General features: G+C 38.5%; 1 protein-coding gene across 10 annotated transcripts in view; it reads left to right on the top strand.

The window, feature by feature from the left end:
• LOC112452384 (lachesin-like) overlaps nt 1-23,273 on the top strand; it is a 198,155-nt gene that overhangs the window by 152,791 nt on the left and 22,091 nt on the right. For 9 of the 10 annotated variants that reach the window (XM_025012566.1, XM_025012569.1, XM_025012568.1 and 6 more), the window contains exons 7-10: nt 2,889-3,017; nt 8,175-8,459; nt 8,942-9,004; nt 15,707-15,862. In XM_025012566.1, coding sequence (XP_024868334.1) covers nt 2,889-3,017; nt 8,175-8,459; nt 8,942-9,004; nt 15,707-15,862 — 633 coding nt within the window. The remainder of the gene's footprint in view (nt 1-2,888; nt 3,018-8,174; nt 8,460-8,941; nt 9,005-15,706; nt 15,863-23,273) is intronic. The other variant, XM_025012572.1, reaches the window with a different exon arrangement.

Below are 23,273 nucleotides of genomic sequence, written 5' to 3'. Positions count from 1 at the left end.
CCTTCTAATTTTTTTTGCGGTTTTAGAATTTATTATTGTTCTTCGTTTCAGATTTTTACCTCGAGCGCTGCAACAGTTCAATTGTATCAATAAATAAGCGTAAAATATATGTTACTCGGGTTTTTTTTACATGTGCGCGGTATATCGTATATATTTTATATTCGGAAATTTTTTCGCATATAATTGTTTTTCCCGAATTTGCAGAATAATTCGAGGGTAATCTTCAACAATGAACGTATCCAATTATTTAACATGATTAAAATGCGTTGGTGCATAGGTGTAAAAGCAAAATTATTTCGATTGATTAAATCCATTGATTAAATGCATTGATTAAAATCCAGAACACAAAAAAAAAAAAATTATTCCGTGAAAAATTCCTCGGCTGAATTGGAGCTAAACGCTATACGTTTGAGAGAAACAATATCAAATTTATGAATTTTTTCCTAAATTAAATCGTACGAATATTATTATTTCTATCTAGCCAGTTTTATCTTCTCGTATCCGATTAAATGTCGAATTCTGACGCGCATCTCGACAGCAGCGGGGTCAGGCGTCGTATTAATTGAAGCGATTAAACGAAAGCGAAGTGCGCAATGGGGATTCACCGGTTACGGTCGCCGTGATAGCAGCGAGAAAATCGAGCTCGCGCTCGCTCTCGTCGAAGAAATATGTTTTTACATCCTTCGTAAATATTTTTTTACGCTTTTACGCGCGCACGGATATCCGACCATTTGACGGCGATCGTTTCCCTCACGGCGCAACAACGGCGGTTTATCGGACGGGTGTTATCACGTCACTTTTGGTATCCACGAGACTCCACGCCGCCGCCGCCGCCCCGCCCGCGCCGCGCCGTTTTCCAAGCGCGGATTTCGAGCGTTCTCTCTCAATTATTTGCGTCGATCGATCGGTTGTACCTTGCCTTGCCAATCGACGTTGCACGTTGCGTCCGACCTACAGTGAATGCAGCACGAGGCAAGGTAGAGCTGGCAGGGCATGTGTCTCGTGAAAGAAACATCGCCGCCCGCTCTAATGGTCGGGGGTCGGTTAATCGCGACTAGGAGACAAGCAAAGCCGAAGTAAACCGGGGTAAAGATTTATGAACGCCACCCCTCCGAGGAAGGTGTATCGCTACCGCCGATTCAGGTGATTCGAATCCATTCTTATGGCTCACGTTCGTTTCATTAATTGTCACGAAGATGCGCTAAGCATGTACGATTGACGTTGATTTTGCTTTTGCGATAATCCGAAGCTCGCGATTAAGTATAGGCATTCATAGAGGAAAGATACTTTTAGCATGATTATTTATATCAATGATATGATTTGAAATGTCATGTGGATCGTAGAAAGTTTAATTATCGTTGCTAATTTTTGAAAAGTGAAAGCGTATTGGGTTTGAGTTTTATCTACAGGACGTATCACGTTATACAAAGAAGTAAATATCATGTCTAAACAAGCAGAAGGAATTCTTCTTCTTTCTATCGGATTCCCGTCGGAGAGGAATTTCTTTCTTAGTCTATCGAATTTCGTTCTCTCATCAATTGCATTATCGGCCAGTAATTTATTACCAAAGGCAATCCTCCTTGGATACCATCCACACGGACTACGTGTATTTTATTACGTAATATGGTTAGAGATTCGAATGAAACTTATATCATAAATCATTTCAGAGTTTACCTATTAGCACCTATGTTGACAGAATATCATTACTAATCTCGGATTTACCGATTGCGTCAATTTAACAAATTTTTGTCGCGCGAAGATGAAATATGATCATTATTATAATTTTTATTTACAAGCTGCAAAACTCGCTCGTTTTGTTTTGATTTTTTAAAATTATTATTATTATAAAAACGTATCGCATATTAAAAATTTTACATAAAAAATTTTTGTTTGTGGCACTTCTAGCGCAGTAATATCGAAGTAAATTGCTTTTATTAGCATTTCTCGAGATGCAAACGATTCATTTTTTGTCCTATAACGGTAATAACGGTAGCTTCATACCGTCTATTTCTTGTCACGGAGTGCCGATCGTTTTGCTTCTTCTCTTCTCTGTCCTCTATTAACTCCTCTACCAGTTGTTTCCCCCGTAATAAAGAGCCAGCGGAAGTTTCCTCGTAAATCGTCGTTTGATGTAACATAGACACGAGAAGCCAATACATACATCTTCACCGATAATGACATCGAAAATCCTGATCACGCGAGTCGGGTCCTAATACTTGTGTAGCCGTGAGCTATTTGCGACAGTCATATGGCGATTTTGCACGAACTCGGTCTAACGAAAAAAGAATTTAATGGAAGAAAAGTCCTAACGCAACCGAATAAGTTTGACGAAAATGAGCGAAACTCCTAGTATTAACTTAATCTCCGCATTTCTTCGGTTTCGTGACTCTCATATAATTTTACCACAATCTTACTTGTAAAATATAAATCTCGCTGCAAACTTTTATAATAGACTAACATAAGTATATTCAAAGGCATAAATCACGCGGCAAAAACGTATTCTGATTTCTTGTAACTTTTATACTGCTTTATTACCTTATTATAGCGTAAATCCCTTACTGGAGCAATCAACTACATTACGTAATCGTAATACGTGAGTTTTTAGCAGTTACGTCGTTAACTTAAACATTGATACTCGATTTGTCGCGAGGCATTTCATCTTCGCGTGTTAAATTTCAACTCTAAACGTTAAGAGCTGTCCGTGCATCGCGCAAAGCTGTGAGTTGCTAAATTTCAAACCAAACTATTTGCATAACTGTCTTCCTCGTTTCGCTCACGAGATAACAAGGATGAAACGTTGCTTACGCGAAGGGCATATACCTACCCGTTTCCGTAAACTATATTTGCGCCCTCGACCAAGCTGAATCAATTCTCGCTTCTGGTTTCAGTGACCCTGTATGATGGTGAGCAATTAAACTTGACGAGGATTACACGCAGCGAAATGGGCGCTTATCTCTGCATCGCGACCAATGGTGTGCCGCCAACGGTCAGCAAGAGGATCACCGTGGATGTCGAATGTGAGTTTGTTGCAAGCATACCGCACATTATTACTGCGTTTGTACGTAACAAATGTGAGATATGTATATACATATTCATGATGAATGGCATGCAGTCAGCGATCGAGGGGTACGATGTGATGCGATAATTATAATTTTACAACGTTACATGCTAGATGTTCGCAATAAACGCTTAACGACGTGGATATTTAATTCAAGGGTTTAGTCAAATTGCGCGTGAGGTCTTGCAATAATATAATTTGCCAATTGAAACTAAAATTTGATGACGCAACTATTAGAGTGGCGTCGATGTGTTGCTGACAAATAGTAATATAATTTACGTTAAGATTATATGCAACAATACACAAAATTGAAAAGATGTTACGCGATGGCGATATCGTAAAATGTAGAACACGGTATGTTGCAAGTGTTGCAGGAACTTAATTACTGTAATAAATTATGTTAATTGGATGCGGCAAACTGCTGCAATTGTGAACTCCAAATGTTCATGAAGTATCCTAATTTTCCAGCTTGTTCACGTGTAAAATATCGCAAATACCAGCGCGAGCGTGGCGCGAGCTTTCTCAAGGCGGCGACGCGAAAATTAGGGGTTCTCTGCCGAGGGTTGGCTGGAACATATCCAGCAACGATTTATCGAATAAATTTTAAACGCGTTGTTATGTACGATCTCCGATCCGACGGCGCGCGGCGCGGCGCGGCGGGTCGGTCGTGTATTGTTTAAATTTCATTTCACGAATTGCACAACATGAGCACACGTGCGCGTGCACACGTTGCTGTGCAGCGGCGCACGTGCTCCGCGCCAAATACGTGCAGTATACCAGACAACAGGAGGCACGGGAGGGTAGCATTCGCGGGGATCCGCGGGGAGGGGGCGTCGGAGAGGGGAAAAACGCCGCCGGGAAAGCCCGGGGGAAATACTGGAAGCCGCGCGCAAGCCGTCCCGTCGGCCCTGGTCATTTTTCCCTTTTATGCGTTTCATTCGTTCGTGTCACTTCGTATGCCTGCATCCACGTGCTGCTGCACGTCGGTGTGCGTGCGCGCGGGCGGGCCTGCATCGTTGTTGAGGGAAGAAGGAACGGTATACGTTATACGTACGGCGCAGAGGCCGGGCGGTATCTCTTGAATATTTAGGAGGCGGGGGACATATTTTATTTAGACGAGCGGGATAAAACATCGGTTTTCCGCGCGCGGATGCGGCGCGTTCCGGGTCGCAGCGGAACGCTTCAGAGATCGTCTACGTGCACTCTGAATAGCGCGCGTCCCCCTCGCGATGCGCGTCACACGTATAATGTACGCGTGTAGGGATTTGCGGGGCACCGCCTTATGAAAAGTTGAACGTACGTAATGACACGAGCGAGTCGTGGGAAAATTCTCCAACGCGATTGTCTGATTGACGGCATAATTCTTTCGCTTTCTCCTTTGTGTACCCCCGGACGATCGATGGCGCACCAACGTTACGGTTTTTTGTCGCCACCTTAGTCAGCGTTGTACATAGTATGCATATACCCGCAAAATGATAGTAATCTATGATGGTATATTAATTTTTTAACTGCCACACACGGTACACGCTAGGTGACATATTGTTTCGCATTGCATTAGTTGTGCCGGTGCTGCTGCTTTGGCTTAAACTTTTTTCTTTCTTTGAAAAACAATCTTATAACTTACACACGCGCGACTCATTTTTTAATTTACAATTATTATGCGTGTTTGCAATTTATAGCTAATAAACAAATCTGCGTGTATTTTGTACGATTAAACGAGGCAATAATAATTTATATGAAAAATACGACATGAATATTTATGATTTTACTTAAGTTTTAAAACAGGGAGTGTTGTATGCTTATTACTTATTCTCATACGGTGTTCTTTTACATTTGCCTATTTCTGTTCTTGTTCGTTTATAGTTATATTAAACAATTCATGATTTTATTCTTCTTATAGAATTACAATTAAAATTGAATATTAAAAGATTATTGCAGATGCAACGAATTACGTACCTTAATTTTGTATTTATCTCTTTTAACGCGAGAAGAATGCATAGACTTTGAGAAACAGATAATTTGTGTAAGAAAAAGAGGAAGAAAATGGAAAGAATGCTCCATCAATGTAAGACGTCAAGGTTCTCTTCCGGAATAGTCTAACAACTATTTGCTGCAACACTCCGTTGTACTTCGATGGAAACCTTGCGTAAATTCCAACCAATCGAACAATAAATACTACTTACCCAGTCTTCTATGTTGGCCCATTATGAAATAAAATAAATAGCGGCGTAATGAACGAGAGATAACAAACGGAATTTATACGTTGAGTATTATTCATGCTTTAACATATATAATACGAATTATTATACTGCAGTTCATTAGTCCGATTACACAATCAATGCAGAAATGAAATCCGCGTGAGACAATAAAATAATTCCCACTCGAACTCATTTCGCGAATTGCTCTCCTATCTGTAATCGTTTATTTAGCTCGGGTTATCCCGTGTTATGGAATAACCCGAGCTAAATAAACGACATGTTAAAAGATTGATTCCAAGTTCTCGTTGAAGAGTTGAAGCTGAACTCGACCGCGTTCCAGGCCTGTATATTCATTTTAGCGACAAAAGACATCGTGTTGACACACAACGATCTTTCTGAACTCTCGCTGACAATCGGACAGTTGTGTAGTACACGGCTCGTATGTCGCGTTTTCAGCATGCCCGTGTACCTTGTAACGTGGGCAAAATTGTGCCGCTGCATAAAGCATAGCGAGCGAGGGGGTGGAGGAAAACGCGACGCGGATACGGGGACATAATTCGGTTGGCATGCACGCCGCCGTCGCCGGGCGCCGCGCCGGAGCTTCCGTGTGCCATCTCTGCAAGTAGTAACCTACTTCATCAGGCATGTTGATGAGACATGCACGATTTAGCGAGTTGATTTTTTTACTTCCTACGTTTTCACTCTGCCTACGTTGCTGCCTGGGTATACACGCGACAATTCACGCGGCTGTTCCCGCTGGTGCGCGAGCGTGATAAGCGAGCCGGGACCATCTCCCGCTACTGCAATGAGAACATGATATCCTTTCTTTTTCAATTGGCCGTGTAATTATGAGTACGATGCTGCTGAGTCACGACGGGATTTCGCGATAAGAGCGTGTAATTGACGGCGCGCTATTTACATCGATTATTAAAGTTGCATGCATTCGAAGTACAGAGGAAGTACACGGCTATAATAAATGGCCACGGACTATGTAAAGCGAGATGTAAAGCTATATGTACAATTTTACGCTTGTCAATAAGGTTAAAGGTTCGAGAGAAATATTTAATATTATAATTTAATTTTCGAAAATACTTTGATCATCGTAATGAATTATGAGCAATAAGTCTCGATTGAAAATGCATAGAAATGACATTAATTTTTAAACAAGTTTCGACAAAGATACTTCAGAATGTCTACAATAAAAAATATATATTTGACTATTGAATTAAAGCTTATATGTCACGTTATGACATAAAATACAATCGCATAGTCTTTTCTTTCTCTCAAACCGGATTTTATAATTTTTCTCTCAATTTTAATGCTGAGTTAGTTTGCACATAAAAATTTTATTGTATATTAGATTTAATCTTTAATAAAGGTACAGACGCGTGTTTGTGTTCTTCGCGCAAAACCTGAAATATACAATGCCTTTCTTCATCTAATTGATAATGACAAAAAACGCCGGTCAGGATGACGAGGGATGATATGCACGATGAACGATGCACATTCGTAGAGTCATGATCACCTGACCATGCCTGTACATCAGCGTAGTTCGCGGCGTTGCATTCCGGCTTACCACAAATCCACAAATTGCCACCATTGACTTTAATTAATGCACACTTCTACGTATTTCCTACCATCGATTACGTTTATATCTGCCGTATTCAGACAACTGTGTGTTGCGCTTCTATATATCTCTGCCCAGCGTTGTCCACAGATGGAAAGTGTGGCGAGCTAGGAAGGCTTAATTGAGAGAATCTCGTTTCATTAGAGGCATTTATTAAATTTATTATCTACATTATCTCATTTATTATCTCGTGCATTGAACAGATAATATTGAACAGGCTTCGATCGATGACAATTTTTTTTTCTTCTCCAATAAAAGTCGCTGCAGTCGACCAAGGCGGACGAAGAAAGCATCGAAAAAACGGATCACGATATCATCGGATCAATCCGGAACACATTGAATATGATTCTCTTCGTTAGATATAACGAGCTCTCGGCACCTGGTGTCGTTTTACACCCGGCGCCCGTCTATGAACGCATTATTATTCCTTTATTGTATCATACAACTCGCTGGCGGAGTTTGCAACTTTAATTTAACCCGTTACCAAAGCGCACGCCTGCCACCAACGTCGGCGGCGTATACGAGCGCGCATCCGACGTTGGATTAATTCGAAACGAAGAAGGAGCCGTTTCTGGTTTAGTTGCTGAGTTAGAAAATTGTTCGTCCGGAATGGGGCGCGCGGGCGCGCTCCGCCCGGACGAGGAATACGAAGGGTATAAAGACGGAACCGTTGCGACATCGCGCAGAGCGACGTCGTCTCGTGCGGCCTTAACTCTTCATTGCGTAACCTTAACGCCGGCGTTAGACTTGTAACCATAATAGACTTTGTTCCCAACTCGTTTCCCGACCGTGGCGCATTTTGCGGAACGCCATCCCGGAAAATACAAACTTGATCCGTCACGTTGTGTCTGGCATTACGGGAAAACTCAATGTTACATCGCAGCGCGGTCTTTAATTTTATCGCGTAGCAATTCTACATAATGGATAATTAAGCGTTTACCGTATGTAAACGCTTTAATACGCGATTTTTCTATTAAAAATATATTTTGTGTACATATGTAATAGCATATAAAATCGCAAAATTTTTTATATTACGTTCGTCGAAAGAACTTGCGTCTTGTTATAAAGTTACGTGTTACTCGCATACAGTTTATTACTTCTGTTTCTACAAATAATAGTTCATATTTTCTCCACGATTAAAATCGATTAAAATTCTATTTTAACGAGCAATCTTTTTTGTATACATTTTAACACGCTCACTGAACTGTAATACAGAAAATCGATTTAAAATTATGTAACGATAAATAAAACTAAGAGACAGGGTGTAATAAATCTCTCTTTAACGTTCCAGTTTCTCCAATGATCTTCGTGCCGAATCAGCTTGTCGGTGCGCCAACTGGCACCAACGTAACGATCGACTGTCACACAGAAGCTTATCCCCGTGCCATGAGCTACTGGTTTCTGGGAGACGAGATGATTCTCTCCAACGAGAAGTACACCACGAATATCATGGAGAACAGCTACCGCGCGCACATGAGACTCACCATCAGAAACCTGACAGCGAGTGACTTCGGTAGCTACCGGTGCATTAGCAAAAACTCGCTGGGCGAGACGGAGGGATCCATCAGATTATACCGTAAGCTGACGTGCACTTTCTAGCCCCCGTTCGTGCCCGGACAAACAATTTTTTTTCTGACCGCTATCGTTATGCATCTACCCGCCACGCCGCGCCGCGGTGTGTTTGCTATACGGGATATTATAGCGCGGCGCGGACGTGGTTTCGCGACGTGAATAATTTAAAAGTGAAACGACTTCCATAAATCGCGAATTCTCGAGCCTTTGTTTAATTTCGCCCGAGTCGAAGATTTATTTAAAGCCGGGCGGATGTTAGCAGTAAATCGGCACGGGTTAAATCGCCGAGAGAGGAAATGTCTCGCGCCATCCTCGCCTTTATATCCCTCCCCGCGTGTCCTCCCTCTTCCGTGCAATTCCCGCCGCTCGAAGATAAGATGACCCCCGGTTAAAATATGAATAAGGCGGCGGAGTTCGAGTTAAATTTATTGGCCGATATTTAAGAAGTTATACGACGTCATTAAAGACGAACGATTTTTATTTCAGCTATTCCGAAGCCATCGGCGGCACCGAAGGCGACGGAGATCAAGAGCAGCGCCAACAATGAAGGTGAGAATCTTATTGAATATATGCATTTCGACGACTCGAAAATCGATATTGCGGGCGGACGATCTTCTAACAATTTCCACGCGAAGGCAAACTCATTATCTACATTTTATTCCCAAATCGTAGAATCTCAAAGTGCTTTCTCACTTTCTTCACCGTATTCAATCGCGAACGGAAAAGCGGTGCCGTAGGGGTGCGTCTCACTCGAAGAAAGAAAATAATGTTAAATTAGGGGGACAAAGTGCGAAAGGGACAATCTAAATTAAGGCAATATATCACTCGTCTTTTGCGGGTAAATAATAATTTGTATCTTTGAGCCTCGACATCGACAGCGTCGAGAGAACTTCAAAGTGTTCGCAACATTTTCCAAAATTTCTAAAAAATTATTTAACCGAGCACGAACAAATAAGGGACTTTAGTCAAGTGAGAGGGGATGTTTTTCGAGGGGAAATTGCTCGGGTGTTTCGCATCGTCCGAATAAAGTACAATGTTTGCGGAGTTAGTCTTTATATTAGGCTCCCAGAGTCCGCGCATTGGCGCGTCCATGTATTATTAAAGCGGGGCGAATAACTTGGGCAGATGCCTAGGTCAGGTCCCTGTGGTTCTGGCTGCCTCGGTGTTCTCCGAGCCCTCCCCCTCCTCAGCTTCGCGAAACCAATCTCAATATACTGCATTATTAACGCCATACAAGGCTCGGCCACGACGGTATTACCGCCATTAAGCTTCGCAATTTTACCGTACCGGCACCGCCGGCCGCTAGGTAGGTGGATTATCATTATTTCGAAGCGCCTAGGGGGAGAAACTGACCGTTCTAATGAATAACTGTTATTCGCGAATTTTCGCGCAGGAAGCGCGGAAGTGTTGCTTCGCTCCCGATATTGATGTCGCCACGGTTGAATTTTCTCGCGACCCGACGATCGTAAAAGCTGGAAGATCGTAACCGAGATTTACGAGCGTCGGAGGCGTAAGTCCGACGCGCGATTTCTTTGCGAACCGAGGCGAACCGGCGCGATCGTACGTGCAAATAATGGTAATCGAAAACGTTCTTTCGATGGAGATGTCTCACCGCGCGAGTAGAAGGCGTCGTCGTAACTCCGAAGTTTCCCATTTTCCTCCCTCGGCTAATGCAATTTATCGTATTAACGACTCAGCCGTAGATGCATATACTTCACGAGCGAGACGAGACAACGCCTTCATCATAATGTATGGCCTCGACTACTGATTAAATATTACGAGAAACTTTGGCGAAATCGGCAAGGGACGCGTCGCGTTTCTCTCTCTCTCTCTCTCTCTCTCTCTCTCTCTCTCTCTCTCTCTCTCTCTCTCTCTCTCTCGTGTCTCCGAATCAATCTTAATACTACCGGGTTATTAATGACCTAGTCGAGGTATGCAATAACTCACGAACACGACGTTAAATGCCTAGCAGTTTCCAATGGGACTGCCGTTCGTCTTATCTGCCCAGATAAGATTACGCCATTTACGGAACGATCTGCGATTCGAAATGCAGGATGCACGCGACGACATATCAAAAGTCATCCGAGATGGGAGAAGGCGATGAGGAGAATATTCGATCCAGCGAAAAAGTAATTTTGCATGAAAGACGAAGTACAAGGGAGGAGTGAAAATATTAAAGGAATCTCAATGAATTCTTTACGAAAAGTGTAAAACATGTATAATCGTTTATCACATTTTCCAGTAAATCAAACGGCGTACACAACTAATTTGATATTATGAAAAATGATGTTGATCTATGTCAAGATTTTCATTACGTTCGCGGCGCGTGGCATAAATCAAGATTTACCCTTCTAGTTTGTTCAAATCAGAGAATGCAGATTTTAATTTTATATTGCGTTATTACATCGGTGGCTTAACCAGTGACCTAATTAAGCGCATTTAAAATTCAATTACTGACGTCGCTGCGAGATACTAGGTGCAGGGATGCACAGTATGCACACAGCACAGACTGAGATTGCATTGTTGGCGGTGGCACGATCTAGATACTTACTAGATAGGAGTGCCGTTCTCAAAAAAGAGGAGATTGCGAAATTATACTAGGAATCTAATTTCCCAAAAAGCATTTGAACGGTCTGTTAGGTACACAATTTTCATTTGCGACCCGAATCGCAGTCTCCAATGGAAAACATTTTTGTTAACGAGTATCATCATTTTTAACATATTCCGTTTTCTGATTACATTAAACAATTAAATAATGATATTTATATATGTATCGAGATCACGGCACAATTTGTTATAATTTTCAATTTTATAATTTTTTTAACATAATTTAAATATATGCGTGAATATACTTTTGTGTTTTAAAGAAAGCGAATTAAAATATCGCGGCAATTTAATAAAAAAAAATATTACTGAAAATTTTTGTCAAATTTAATGCTGAGCGTTGTAATCTACATCTTCTCTTTGTATACTGGAAATAAGTAAAAAGAAAAGTTTTCCTTTTAATTTTCGTTAAAACCTTGACTTTAATGTAAATTAATAATGATACGTCTGCATCATGATGAAGTAACCTTGTTTGAATGTCAAATGTTACTAAATTACCTTATCTCTTGCTCTCAGATTAATTGAGTCTCGTAACAAAAAACATTGGCGTTAGTTCATCGAGAATACATACGACGTTCAATAATTCCTACATGTCAGTTGCGTTACAAGACATCTATTGATTCCGTCGATCGTAATTAATTAAAGGAGGCTAAAATTATTTCTGGAATTAGACTGTACGCTACGTCGCATCTGATATGCAATATCTGATATGAAAAGACTATCGCGCGAAAAATACGATCAATTATTACATGGACTAAAAATGTTGGCATAGCATATCCAGAAATAATTAGTAACAAGCAGGAGAAGAAATTCTACTTTTAGATTATTGCAGCACAAAGTGTATTAAATAAGACGGTGCAAAACAAATGTGAATATTATTTCTATATGTAAATGTCATATATAAATGTGCATTTATATCGCATGAGAATTTAATGGCACAGACATAAGATGTAAAATTATATCTAAAACGTATCATATAAATTTTTCACTTTTGTTCTCTTTAATGATAAAACACTTGAAATAATGATTATCATTAAACAGAAAAAACGTGATAAGTTCATAATTTATGAATATATCTTATGATTAAGTACGATTTAAAGTATGACTTATGAAATTATCTCACATTCTTGAACGTTTCAATTAATAATTAATATACTTATATTACTTAGAACATTTTATTTTTATATTTTGATAAAATATTTTTTGTCAAGTTTTTAAACATAAATCTTTATAAAATCTGTCTTATATATGGATATCTTATTTAGGTGTATATTTAATTGAAAAGAATGAAATTATTTACAGATTCTGTCTCAAATTCTTTTCTTTCGATTTTATATTCATGGAAAAGTCATGAAAAACTTATTCGTTTATCTGGTTTATCAGATTCGATTCGTTCATTAAGACTACAGATCAAATTCTGTTGAGCGATGTTACGAAGTGAAAGTCTTAATTAAAGCTAGCCTTGTTACAAACTTTTTGTTATTCCAGTATAAATCTTTAAGCTCAAAATAGGTAGAATATAAATAAAAAGAATATCTATCTAAGAGTTGTAAAGCAACTGCCAAGTAATTACGCTTTAAACTACATTTCGTAAAGGATTCTCTATTGAAAAGAATGTGATTCTTTTAAAAGTACTTCGAGAGTGATGTCATTTCTCGAAAAGGTACAGAAAAATGTGCAACTCTGGGACTTTGATAAATCGAGGATCAAAATTATTAATAATACCATTTTACTTTTCTCAACTGCGTTGTCGCGAATCTGTTTCCCCGCCTTCCTCTGCCTATTTTCTCTTTTTCTCGCCTGTTTTCTGTCCTCGCGAAACAAATTCTTCTTGACGCTCGCCGCGGCACTTTGGAGGAGATGCCGCGAGAGACTCTTAAATTTTCAACGAGTTATTTCGAAACTTACTAAGAAAGCCCGCGACGCACGAAAGGATAACAAAAGGAGGCTAGGCCGTATGAAATACGAGCCCTGTTGTGATTTTGCCGGTAGAAAAGAGAATGTTAACGAGTGTACCTATTTGCCGTGGCAGTACGTAGGCGTAAATATAAAGATGCGTCCACGTGTTTTTCGCAGCAGGTGACCCAGAAGCTGCCATATTGTTACGGGGTCGCGGAGAAGCTGCGAGAGGCGAAGTTTGTCCGGGGCGTATTTAAACTTTTATTCGAAAACTTTTTAGTGCCCAAGTTAGAGGCTGGGTGGGTTAAAGGGTCGCTTATTTGCAAACCAGAAAGACTGTGGGGCTTAACGAACAAAGAAGGAGAGAACTGTCGGAAAAGGTGGAGACAGAGAGAGGGAGAGAGAGAGAGAGAGAGAGATAGGAATGCACATGGAGAGAGTACATTATCAGTCTAACCGTCAAGCAGTAGAACGCAGAACTCAGTCGAGTGCAAGCGATTTAAGATAGGCAGATGCAGAGCTCAAGAGAATTAATTAAAAGAAATCGAGAGAATTAATTGCGAAACGAAATATGTACATAAATTCACGCGAAAAATATTATTAGGCACAAAGATCTTGTATATTGCCACATTTTCTATTTACTTGATTGTTATCATAACGGGATCATGACTCGGTTAATAATTAATTAAGAAACGGTCGTACGCGCCGTACGTTTAAATATTTTTTTTAGTATCTATATCTATTAAATTTTTTTAGCTATACGTTCTAAAATTTTTTGTATCACTACATAGCCAAAATTGCCACAGTTTCGAGTGTAAAACCAAAGGTATTTAATTATTATTTCCTCTTTAATTTTGCTACTTAAAATTTTTATTCGATAGTTTATATTATTATTTCAGAAAAAAAAATATAAAATTGATATTTCTGTAACAATTTCAGATAAAACCTAAAGATAAAACGAGCGGTTTTTCGAACAGTTGGAGTCGCATCGGTATAATTCATATACTTCGAATTACTTCGCGACATAGTTTTCGAGATCACATCGACGAACGACACACGCGGGACCGCGAATGATGATAGTTTGAATAATCTTCACGATTATGAGGAACGAAATAAGCGTCAAAGCATCTAGCTACCTAAGTCGCAGAGAACGGGTCTCCGTGCAGTAGAAGTATACAGGCCCCGTGGCGAATATCAAGTTGAATTACACTTCGGGTTGATACGCATTGTACAGGATTATCGTGTAAGTAAAGTTTCAATCTACCACTAGCGAAGGATGCGACTCTCCCGGGATGCACTTTCATATTTACAAAGATAAGGCGCTGGCGCGCCGAGTATAATCTTATATTGCTGACAATATAATCGAATTAGACGTGGCAGACGCATTGTCTTGTGGGAAGAAGTCTTTGTTAAACATTATGCGATCCTGCTGTTGAGGAACTTATTTAGCAGACTAATTATAACCGAAATGAATTAACAAGCCTTGTCTTAATTTGTAATGGTCGCTTTGTAATTATTAGATAATTATTATGTCTGTTAATCAAATAATTATTACTTCTAACAATATTATGTTGATATTTAAAAATGTAATTAAAAAATATCTCAATGTTATATTGTTATATGTCATTAGATTGTAATTTTTCCGACGGATTTCACTTTACTCCATGAAGTAGATGAAGCAATCGTTCTTTCTTTATTTTCTTAAAAGTCACTTAAGAAATAGCAACTTATCGAGATAATTATAATTGTCAACATTAAAAATAAAAAAAAGTTGATCTACTTAAAAACATAAATTATTGTTCAAAATCATAAGAATTGCGTGTATTTAGATCAAATAAAATTAGCGGTTAAATGGTAACCGATTAAAATTCAAAGTAGACGCTTTGTAGAGTATTGCAGGCACTTTTCACGACTTCTTTTTTTTTTCGCCGCAAGATTCTCTCGTGAAAAGGCATTTTGTTCAATGGAACGTCCGTCGGCATCGAACGCAACAAGTTGAACTTGGCTCGATTTCAAAGAAGCTCGTAGAATTCATCAAACCTACGCCCACCACATTCTCGCGCGCGTATGCTTTCTGTCACATCTATCTAAATTATATTTCGCTTGTTCGGAATGACGGAGCAGCTTGGAACGTAGCTGCTATATAGTAAAAATAAAGGCAACTACAAATACAGAAAAGTTCTCTTATTCCTTTATTCTATTATAAATGTGTAGTAGAAAGAAGAAATATTTAATTAGAATTTTGTAGTTAAATATTAATATAATTGTTAGATTAATAGTTCAGTTCCAATTTATATACTTATTTTCAAAGTTTTTATATTTATTATTTAACATCACGTATATATAAGAGTATATATATTTTAATAACACAATATATTTAAGAATAAATATGTTATATGAATAGATACAGATGAATAGAATGATTTTTATAAGCTTATAAGCCGGTCTAAAGTTTGAAGCTGATTCATGTGTCCCTATGTGTTCACTATGCAATACCGAATATGTCCACGCGTTTCCGTATCTGTTGAATTTTTATCATCTCGCGTAATTTTGCTGCTGCGGCCTTGTATGGTGTAGAATAGTGCGCATAATATTTCACATACGCGATAAAATCAAGCGCAGAAACGTGGAGCACGGGGGAAAAAAGAGAAAGAGAGGAGACGTACTGGATTATTGGCGGGTGTAAAAAAAAGGAAGCAAACAGGAGAGTGCCTGGGTTAGATGAGAAAGGTCCTAATCTATTTTCAGGACGACCGAGCACGCCACCGCCAGCAAAAAGGCTGACCACCGTGTGGCCCTCGTCGTACAACCCCTACTATCCGAAAAGGACAGAGAGACCACCTCAGCAGAGTGAGGAGAGGGTCGAGAGGCCCGAGCAGAAGCTACGTGGTGGCGAAAGTACAGGTGAGGCTTGCATTCTCTCACCAGGCCCTCCCTTGCTTTCCCGTTTTTTCTCTGATTATCTCGCGGCTGCCCCCTTTTAAGCGCCTCTTTCTTTCGCGTCCTAGCATCATTCGACCTCGCCCAATTCCTGCTTTCGCGGCACCAAATCTTGGGTCTTTCGGAAATAAGACGTAAGCGATATTCATGCGCTATTCTGCACCATGCACCCGGATACGCAGGCCGCGCCGCGCGCCGTCGCGAAAATCACAAACCGCCCACGTGTATTCCAAGATAAATCACCCCGTTAGAACGGCGCACAGAAATTTATCAATGTCGGAAATAACGAGAATGATTGTAATATTAATGCATTATAAACACAAGAGAAATTTGTAGCTGCGACAGAAATGTATCTGTCTCTCTCGTACATCTAAGAAGAGGGAGATATGTATCTTTGCCCTTTTTTTTAGGATACAGAGAGTTACTTTATATGTGCATGTCCGCCATATTCGTAGGGCTGAAAAAGAGATATATCTCTGTCCGACAGTATTGACTGCACTTTATGTATGTTCCAGATATATATATACAGAAAAATATTTTAAAAGCAAATTTATCAAACTGGATCTGAAAGCAATCGTGGCATAAATTTTTAGCATAAATTACAATAATATTTGTTACGGAAAATAAAACGATTTATGTGTTTAGGGAATTGAAGTTTCATAGATAAAATATAAAAATGGACTTGCGATATTCTCCGGGTAATGCGCGTGCATAGCTCATATAAAAATCTCTAATTTTCTAATCTAAGGGATTCAAGATCTGTGAAGTAATTACTGCAGTATATCTTGATCTCCTTCTCGTGGCATCGTGATAAGATGCAGCTCTGACAAAGCCCGAAATACAGGAATAGGCGCACCGATTGTTAACGAGATAACGAGCTTTAGCGAAATGGCCTGAAAAGCCATTTCGTTCCGCCGCCATTAAATTTAGGGCGGAAGCGTAGCGTGCCGGGACGAAACCCTTAATAAGATGTTTACTCCTTAATGACTAACGTAGGCCATCATCATGATTATGCTAGCAGTAAATAAAGCGGCACAATTCGCTTCGTATAATTTGCTTTTTTGCCCCATTTTATTCTCCTTCATTTCAGAGATGATTCTTATCATTAAACAAAATTATTTATGAGGAAATCTCATATATAAGATCACATTGCGCAAATAATGCCGAATTAATGACAATTTGATTTTTATGAGTACAGCTTTGAAGATGCAGAGTTTCGTAAACAACTCTTTTTTTTTCATTTCTTCTGTCTTGCATAATTCGAGTAAATTGGAAACTTCGTAGACCAAGTCAAATTTGCATCTCCATCACAAAATGGTAGTGAATTGTTTGCGTTAGATTTGATAAGATTAATTGCGCTTTCAAATAAATCGCGTCAAGTTAATTTCGCGAATGCGAAAAAAAATGACTTCGCGCAATACGGTATTCGGCGGCGCAGTACACGTCGTCACGTGCGCAGATATATTAAGCCAAGTAACGAACGTCAATTTTCATTGAAACATTTGTTACTTTGTTATTGCGATACGGACGGCCACGCATGCACCATTTATAACAAAATTTGTAGGGTGTTATTATATAGCAAATGCGTGTCAACTGTGAAGCATTGCATGTGTGTCTGCCGTTTGTTTTCATTCATTAGAGGTTGTTAGCGGTGTAATATTTTACTAAATCAAGACAAGGCTAAATTACAAAAATCTCGATGTAAGCGCCATATTTTTTCTAAGATTATCAAAACCATCAAGATTACTGCAGTAATCCGCATGACTACTATTTTTTATTTTTAATATATACTTCCGTTATATTATATAGAAATGAATATTAATAGATTCAATAAAGCGGAATAATTGTTTTTATTCTTCTATATAGAGAACTTGGAAGTTTTATTAATTTGATTATATAATCACTATGAAAATGCTACTATAAAGTTATAGAATTAATGCAAAATTTATGGTTATTTTAAAATTATATTGCTTTGTATAAAAATTCTGGAAATCATGAATTTAAATAGTGAAATTATGAATATTTCAATCTTACAAGAAAACTCGTGCTTTACATAAAAGTCACAAGACACATTCATTCGAACGTGTGATTAGCTAATATACAGTTGGAAGATATATGCGTTCTATTTCGAAACTATTCAAACTTCAATGTTCGAAAACATTAAATGTAAGGCAAACAATCGATGTTACTGAAAACTGTGTTATTCGAGACTTAGAATTCATACAATTTTGGAGATCACATTGCATGTTATTATGAAAACCGATTCTAGATTTGTATAAAATTGGACATTTGGTTCCAAGAAATTATTAAAAAAAAAAAATTTAAAAGGTAAAGTTGTTACAATTTTTTACCGTGCTATTTGAGACTCCGTGCAATTCAGGTATTGTGTTATTCGAAGGTTATCCGCATATGTATAGAAAACTTCCAGTCAAGGTGCACTCGTCGATGCGCGTGATGCATTCGAAAGAGAAATGCCGGCGATAAAAACGCCACGCTGCGCGCTGCTGTGGTTTCACGTTGAAGCGACGAAGTTCAACTTATTCATGCGCCGCTTTTGTACAACGTATTAAAGATGCAACAATGACCTGTATTCCTTACACGATAACGCCGCACCCTCGTAGCCGGAGGCCCCCGCCGTATTTCACTGCGTTTTTCTACGGCTCGCCGTTGTTGCTCTAGCGTTTCCTCGTGAATATTTAATCTAATAAAATAGTGAAATAAGTCCGCACGCCAGAAACATCGCGGAACACGTGTGCCAGTTTCCTTACGACTGGCTGCAGCTGCAACCGCGGCATGCAGTAGTGTACGTAGGTGCATTATTCCGTATATTGGAGTTTTACGTGAAAATCTGTATTCCGCTGACTGATTCTCGCGAACTCGTCTTGCGAATCGTATATTAATAATGTAATTCGAACGGGTCAGTTTTTAATACTAATTCGCGGCGCTCAATTAATTAATATCTGATTTTACTTGTATAGGAATTAATGTGAATTTATATGCATTACAGTAAAACGCTTTCAGAGAGATAATGATACATAATAACGCTGTATTTAGTATTTCGAAGTTCAGGGTAAAGGTACCGTAATAATTAAATTCTACTGAAAATTTTATCCGTATTTATCAATTACATAAAGTCACGTGAAACATGCATACATATATATAAATGCGCGTAATTTAAATTAATTTAATATAATAATAAATAAATTTTAAATAAATTTTATATCACATATAATAAATAATTTTTTAAATAAATTTTATATGACATTAAAATTTTGTATATTGATTCTTTATATTATTATATTTTTATTTAGAGTTATAAATTTTTTATATTGGCTTAATCGAACTTTGCACATGAAATGTTTCGATTTGGTGACTCTTTGTTTAAACCAAAACGATCTTTTCGTACATACAGCAATGCTCAAGCATTCTAATAATCAATTACCATCATGTTGTCAACCGTCAACACTTATCACGAACAAAACAATTGCGTTTGCGACAAGGAGAGACATGTAAATACACAAGGTATGGAATGCAGAATTCTGATTCCGGCCTGAATAAATGACAATATCAGACGGTTCGTGGTGATTAGCAAAGCGTCTACTCGCAATATCGACGTCGTCTAATTACGTCGTGGTATTGCACATTTACAGGGTGTGCCGAGATTATCCGTACTTTCTCTTACCGAATCATCCTGCATTCTGTATTTAGCAATTTAGATATTGGGCAATATCTCGATTATCTCTGTAACTTATATTAAGTTCCTGAGTTTAGATTTAATGTTGCTTATTTGACACTAAATAAAATAACATTTTTGCTGTCGTATTTGCTATATCTAAATTGAGTTCGGAAAATTCTGTAAATCTCTTAATAATTCGTGAACCAGAAAATATGACGACGTATATTTTAAGGTATACAGAACTTTAAATTGGGGGAAAGGAGGCCTAAGTGGTGGAAAATGCGGCAAAACTCGGGGCACCCTGTATACAACACGCTCGCACAAGGATACGCATTCGTGCTATCTGCTGTTCTGAAATATGCATGGGCATCCCTTAGTACGTTTAGGAGGAAATTACGTAGGAACAACACGCGCGGTCTCTATAGCATCCTGTTAATATTAAGCATGCCTTCCCCGCATTATCCTCAGGTACTAGATACTACCGGGCGTAGCCACCTGCTAGTAGTCGTGCTTTTAGCTTAGCGCGCCCCAACACACGAAGATACGCATGAGTGCGTCAGCCAGAAACGATCTATGTACTAGGAAAAAATTAAACTTCAATTATTCTGTTCAGTTATCAAGGAATCTCGCAGAATTATTTTTATCTGTTTAGAAACATTTTCCTTAACAAGTTAAAATTTTATATTTCATTAAATTATCGTTAATTAAGCGAGTTTTAATGACAAGTATGGTCGGAGTTTTTTTTATCTGCAGTGTTCGTGGAAATATTATATTCTTTCCGGTGAGACGATTTTTAACATAATATTTAATATCTTTTCAATTGGTTATGCAGCTCGGTAATGTAAAATTACAGTTGTCCAAGGCTTTAAATTAAGATCATTAGCATTTCAGAAAAATTAACAACACGTGTCGGGTATGAAGGTCCGTAAACGTGTTATTAAAACGATAATGAATTCCGAGAAATTTCTACAATTGCGAGCTGGGTGTGTCTCGTGGTATTTAGTTCTCGGTAATTTCATCCGTTAACTCACCTGGCTGTTATGACTGCAGCAAATGATTTTAACTATAGTTATACTTCAAATTTTATACAATCGACCGTGCACCGAATGAAATGTTATTTCAATGATTATCTTAATATTATGTAGAAGAAAGAAATATCTAATTCGCTCCTTCCTCAAACTGATGTATTCTACATTTTGTGTGGAAAAAAAAGAAAGATCTATAATGTAATACTTGTATATATAGGATAATGATTTAATAATTGTTGTCATTAACTTTGCCTCGGGCAAGAAACCTCGAATTTTGCTTGGCTAATTAACCATAAATTTTTAATTAGTAAAATAGCGAAACAGACAGAAAGTCCTAAAGAGATTGATCGCATGGCATCGACCGTGCCTTAATCCAGAAACCCCGCGTACACGCAAAGCATCCTTTAAGGAAGACTTTAATTAAGTAGTTTCGTGCAGGAAGTCTCTAAATAACGTCGTGCAGATTGGACGATTTAGCAACGTCAAGTCTCTGGCTGCATAAAACGGAACTAAATGTGCAATGCGTGTCATGAGCTTTTATTCTGCGAAACAGGGTCGCGCAGAAACTGAACGAAAAGGAGGATAAAAGCTCTTCTCCAAAGACAGATGGCTTGCATTAGAACCATTTTATTTAAATGGCTTTTGTTCAAACGACTCACAAGGCACGAGCGTGCGTTGCCGATGTAGGTACTGTTCGCGCACGCCCCGGAGAAACGACCGCGAAAATATTATTCCTCCGGAGCGTATTCGCGTGAACGACAAACAAAATCGTTTCTTTGCGTTTGCATCCTGAAAATTCTCTCTCATTTTCCGCGAGACGGGAATTTTCGTATTACGCTTTCGTTGCACGTGGTTCCATACGCCAATAAATGACGATGATACGTTCAGGTGCAGGAGAACCAAATGAAATTTAATTATACTTCTTGCCCGTTCTTAAAAGTTGTGCAATTTCGACGCGCTTTGTATCTAATAACTTTGGTATTCCCGCATTTATGGCTCGCCGGACGCTACGAACGGTGTATGTTTTCGCGCATTCCTTGCAAATGCAGTTTCGTTCCAATTCCTACCTGTAGTTATCTCGATAACGCCGTTTGACGAGCAGTTTATGCCGTTAATGGCAGTCCCGCATTGTTCTCCCGATTTCGTGGAATTCTGAAACACCAGCCCTTTGCAGAAATAGCCTTTTAAAACGAGCTTCTACACGCGTTTATGTATATATTTACTGCAAAAGTATATTTTGATTGAGGAACATTTTGATAAAGTTCATAAAAATTATTACTTATTATTATATTACGTATATTGATAATCTTAATGATTTTATAACAAAGCTTGATACATATATTCTTTGATCGTTTTAACAATAATGTGCTAAGTGTAAAAAAAGCAGACACATGTAGACGTATATGCTCATGCAATGTATTTCAAAGGTGCAATTATTATCATCGTATGAATATTTGTGTGATTGTTATAGTGTCATTCGATAAGCAATCAATATTACCCAGTTCAGTACGAAATACATTGAAGCTCCGGATCGTTTCTACAACGTTTCACGTTTTGCACTTGCATTTCACCAAATACATTTCCCAATCGTCACTTTCTTTATCTCTCGCGTAATATTTGGTTTCCTGCGGATCGTCACATCGTGTTGAAACGACGCGTATCCCGGTGTGCAAATTCGAGAAACGTAGGAATATCTCACGGCTATGTTTTTGCGAAATTTAATTATCCGTAACGCGTTGCCATTACTGTTTTGCAAATGTGTATTAACAGAACGCTACTTAATAACGCCCGTTAATCAGGCCGTTATATTACATAATAATAATCCGTTTTATTACGCAGCTTGCTGTGAAATTAATTATCCATTCTTCTCCTACGATTACTATTTCTGATTATGTTTTGCGTTTGCTTGCGCAACAATGATATAACAGACAAACGTATAGCAAAACTATATAAAAAAGATAATAACTGAAAGATAATGTGTACCAAAGATAAATATATCTACTCAGTCAACTTTTGTTTAAAACCGGGAGTAGGGTAAGAAAAATAATTCTCAACTCTTCTCACGTAATTGATATTAGAAATAATAGCATATGGTTTTGCGAATATTAAATACCTTTTGTGTGATATTCTCACGCCTAGAAAGCCGATTGTAAAGACAAGGTGCGGAGTTGAGAGTTTAAACAATCTTCGATCAACGGAGCTGATACCATGAAACGACCAAAGTCCTGGGAAATCCTTTACTATCCCAAAGGACTCAACTTTGTTTCTAAACTCCGCCCTTCCGTGTAGCTAATCGTCAAGACTTAGTGTCAGCCTAAAGCCTATTAAATCAAGCATCAAGGGCAAATCTTACTTTTCGAAGTAAAATAGCGCAACTCCCTAAATCTATATATAAATATTTAAATCCATTGTAGAATTGAAAACCCTAATAGTTATCAGATAGATTTGATACTTAATTCTAAACGTAAATGGTTTTAAAATTATTGTACGTAGCTTTATTTAACTAATTTTGAACCTATATAAACACGCACAATAACTTATTGGAATTGTATTTACGATTTTTTTGGATACTTTGTAGAGCGTCGTAAATATGCGCTATTACATCTTTTGTTATGGCAAATGCATAAGTCACGCGTTTCGATCGATGCCTAAAAATTGGATGGAACGCTTT

This window comes from Temnothorax curvispinosus, unplaced genomic scaffold (assembly GCF_003070985.1).
Source record: "Temnothorax curvispinosus isolate PA1 unplaced genomic scaffold, ASM307098v1 QBEX01003329.1, whole genome shotgun sequence".
NCBI lineage: Eukaryota > Metazoa > Arthropoda > Insecta > Hymenoptera > Formicidae > Temnothorax > Temnothorax curvispinosus.
The sequence above is the reverse complement of the archived record's forward strand: the minus strand, read 5'-3'. Positions and strand labels throughout refer to the sequence as shown.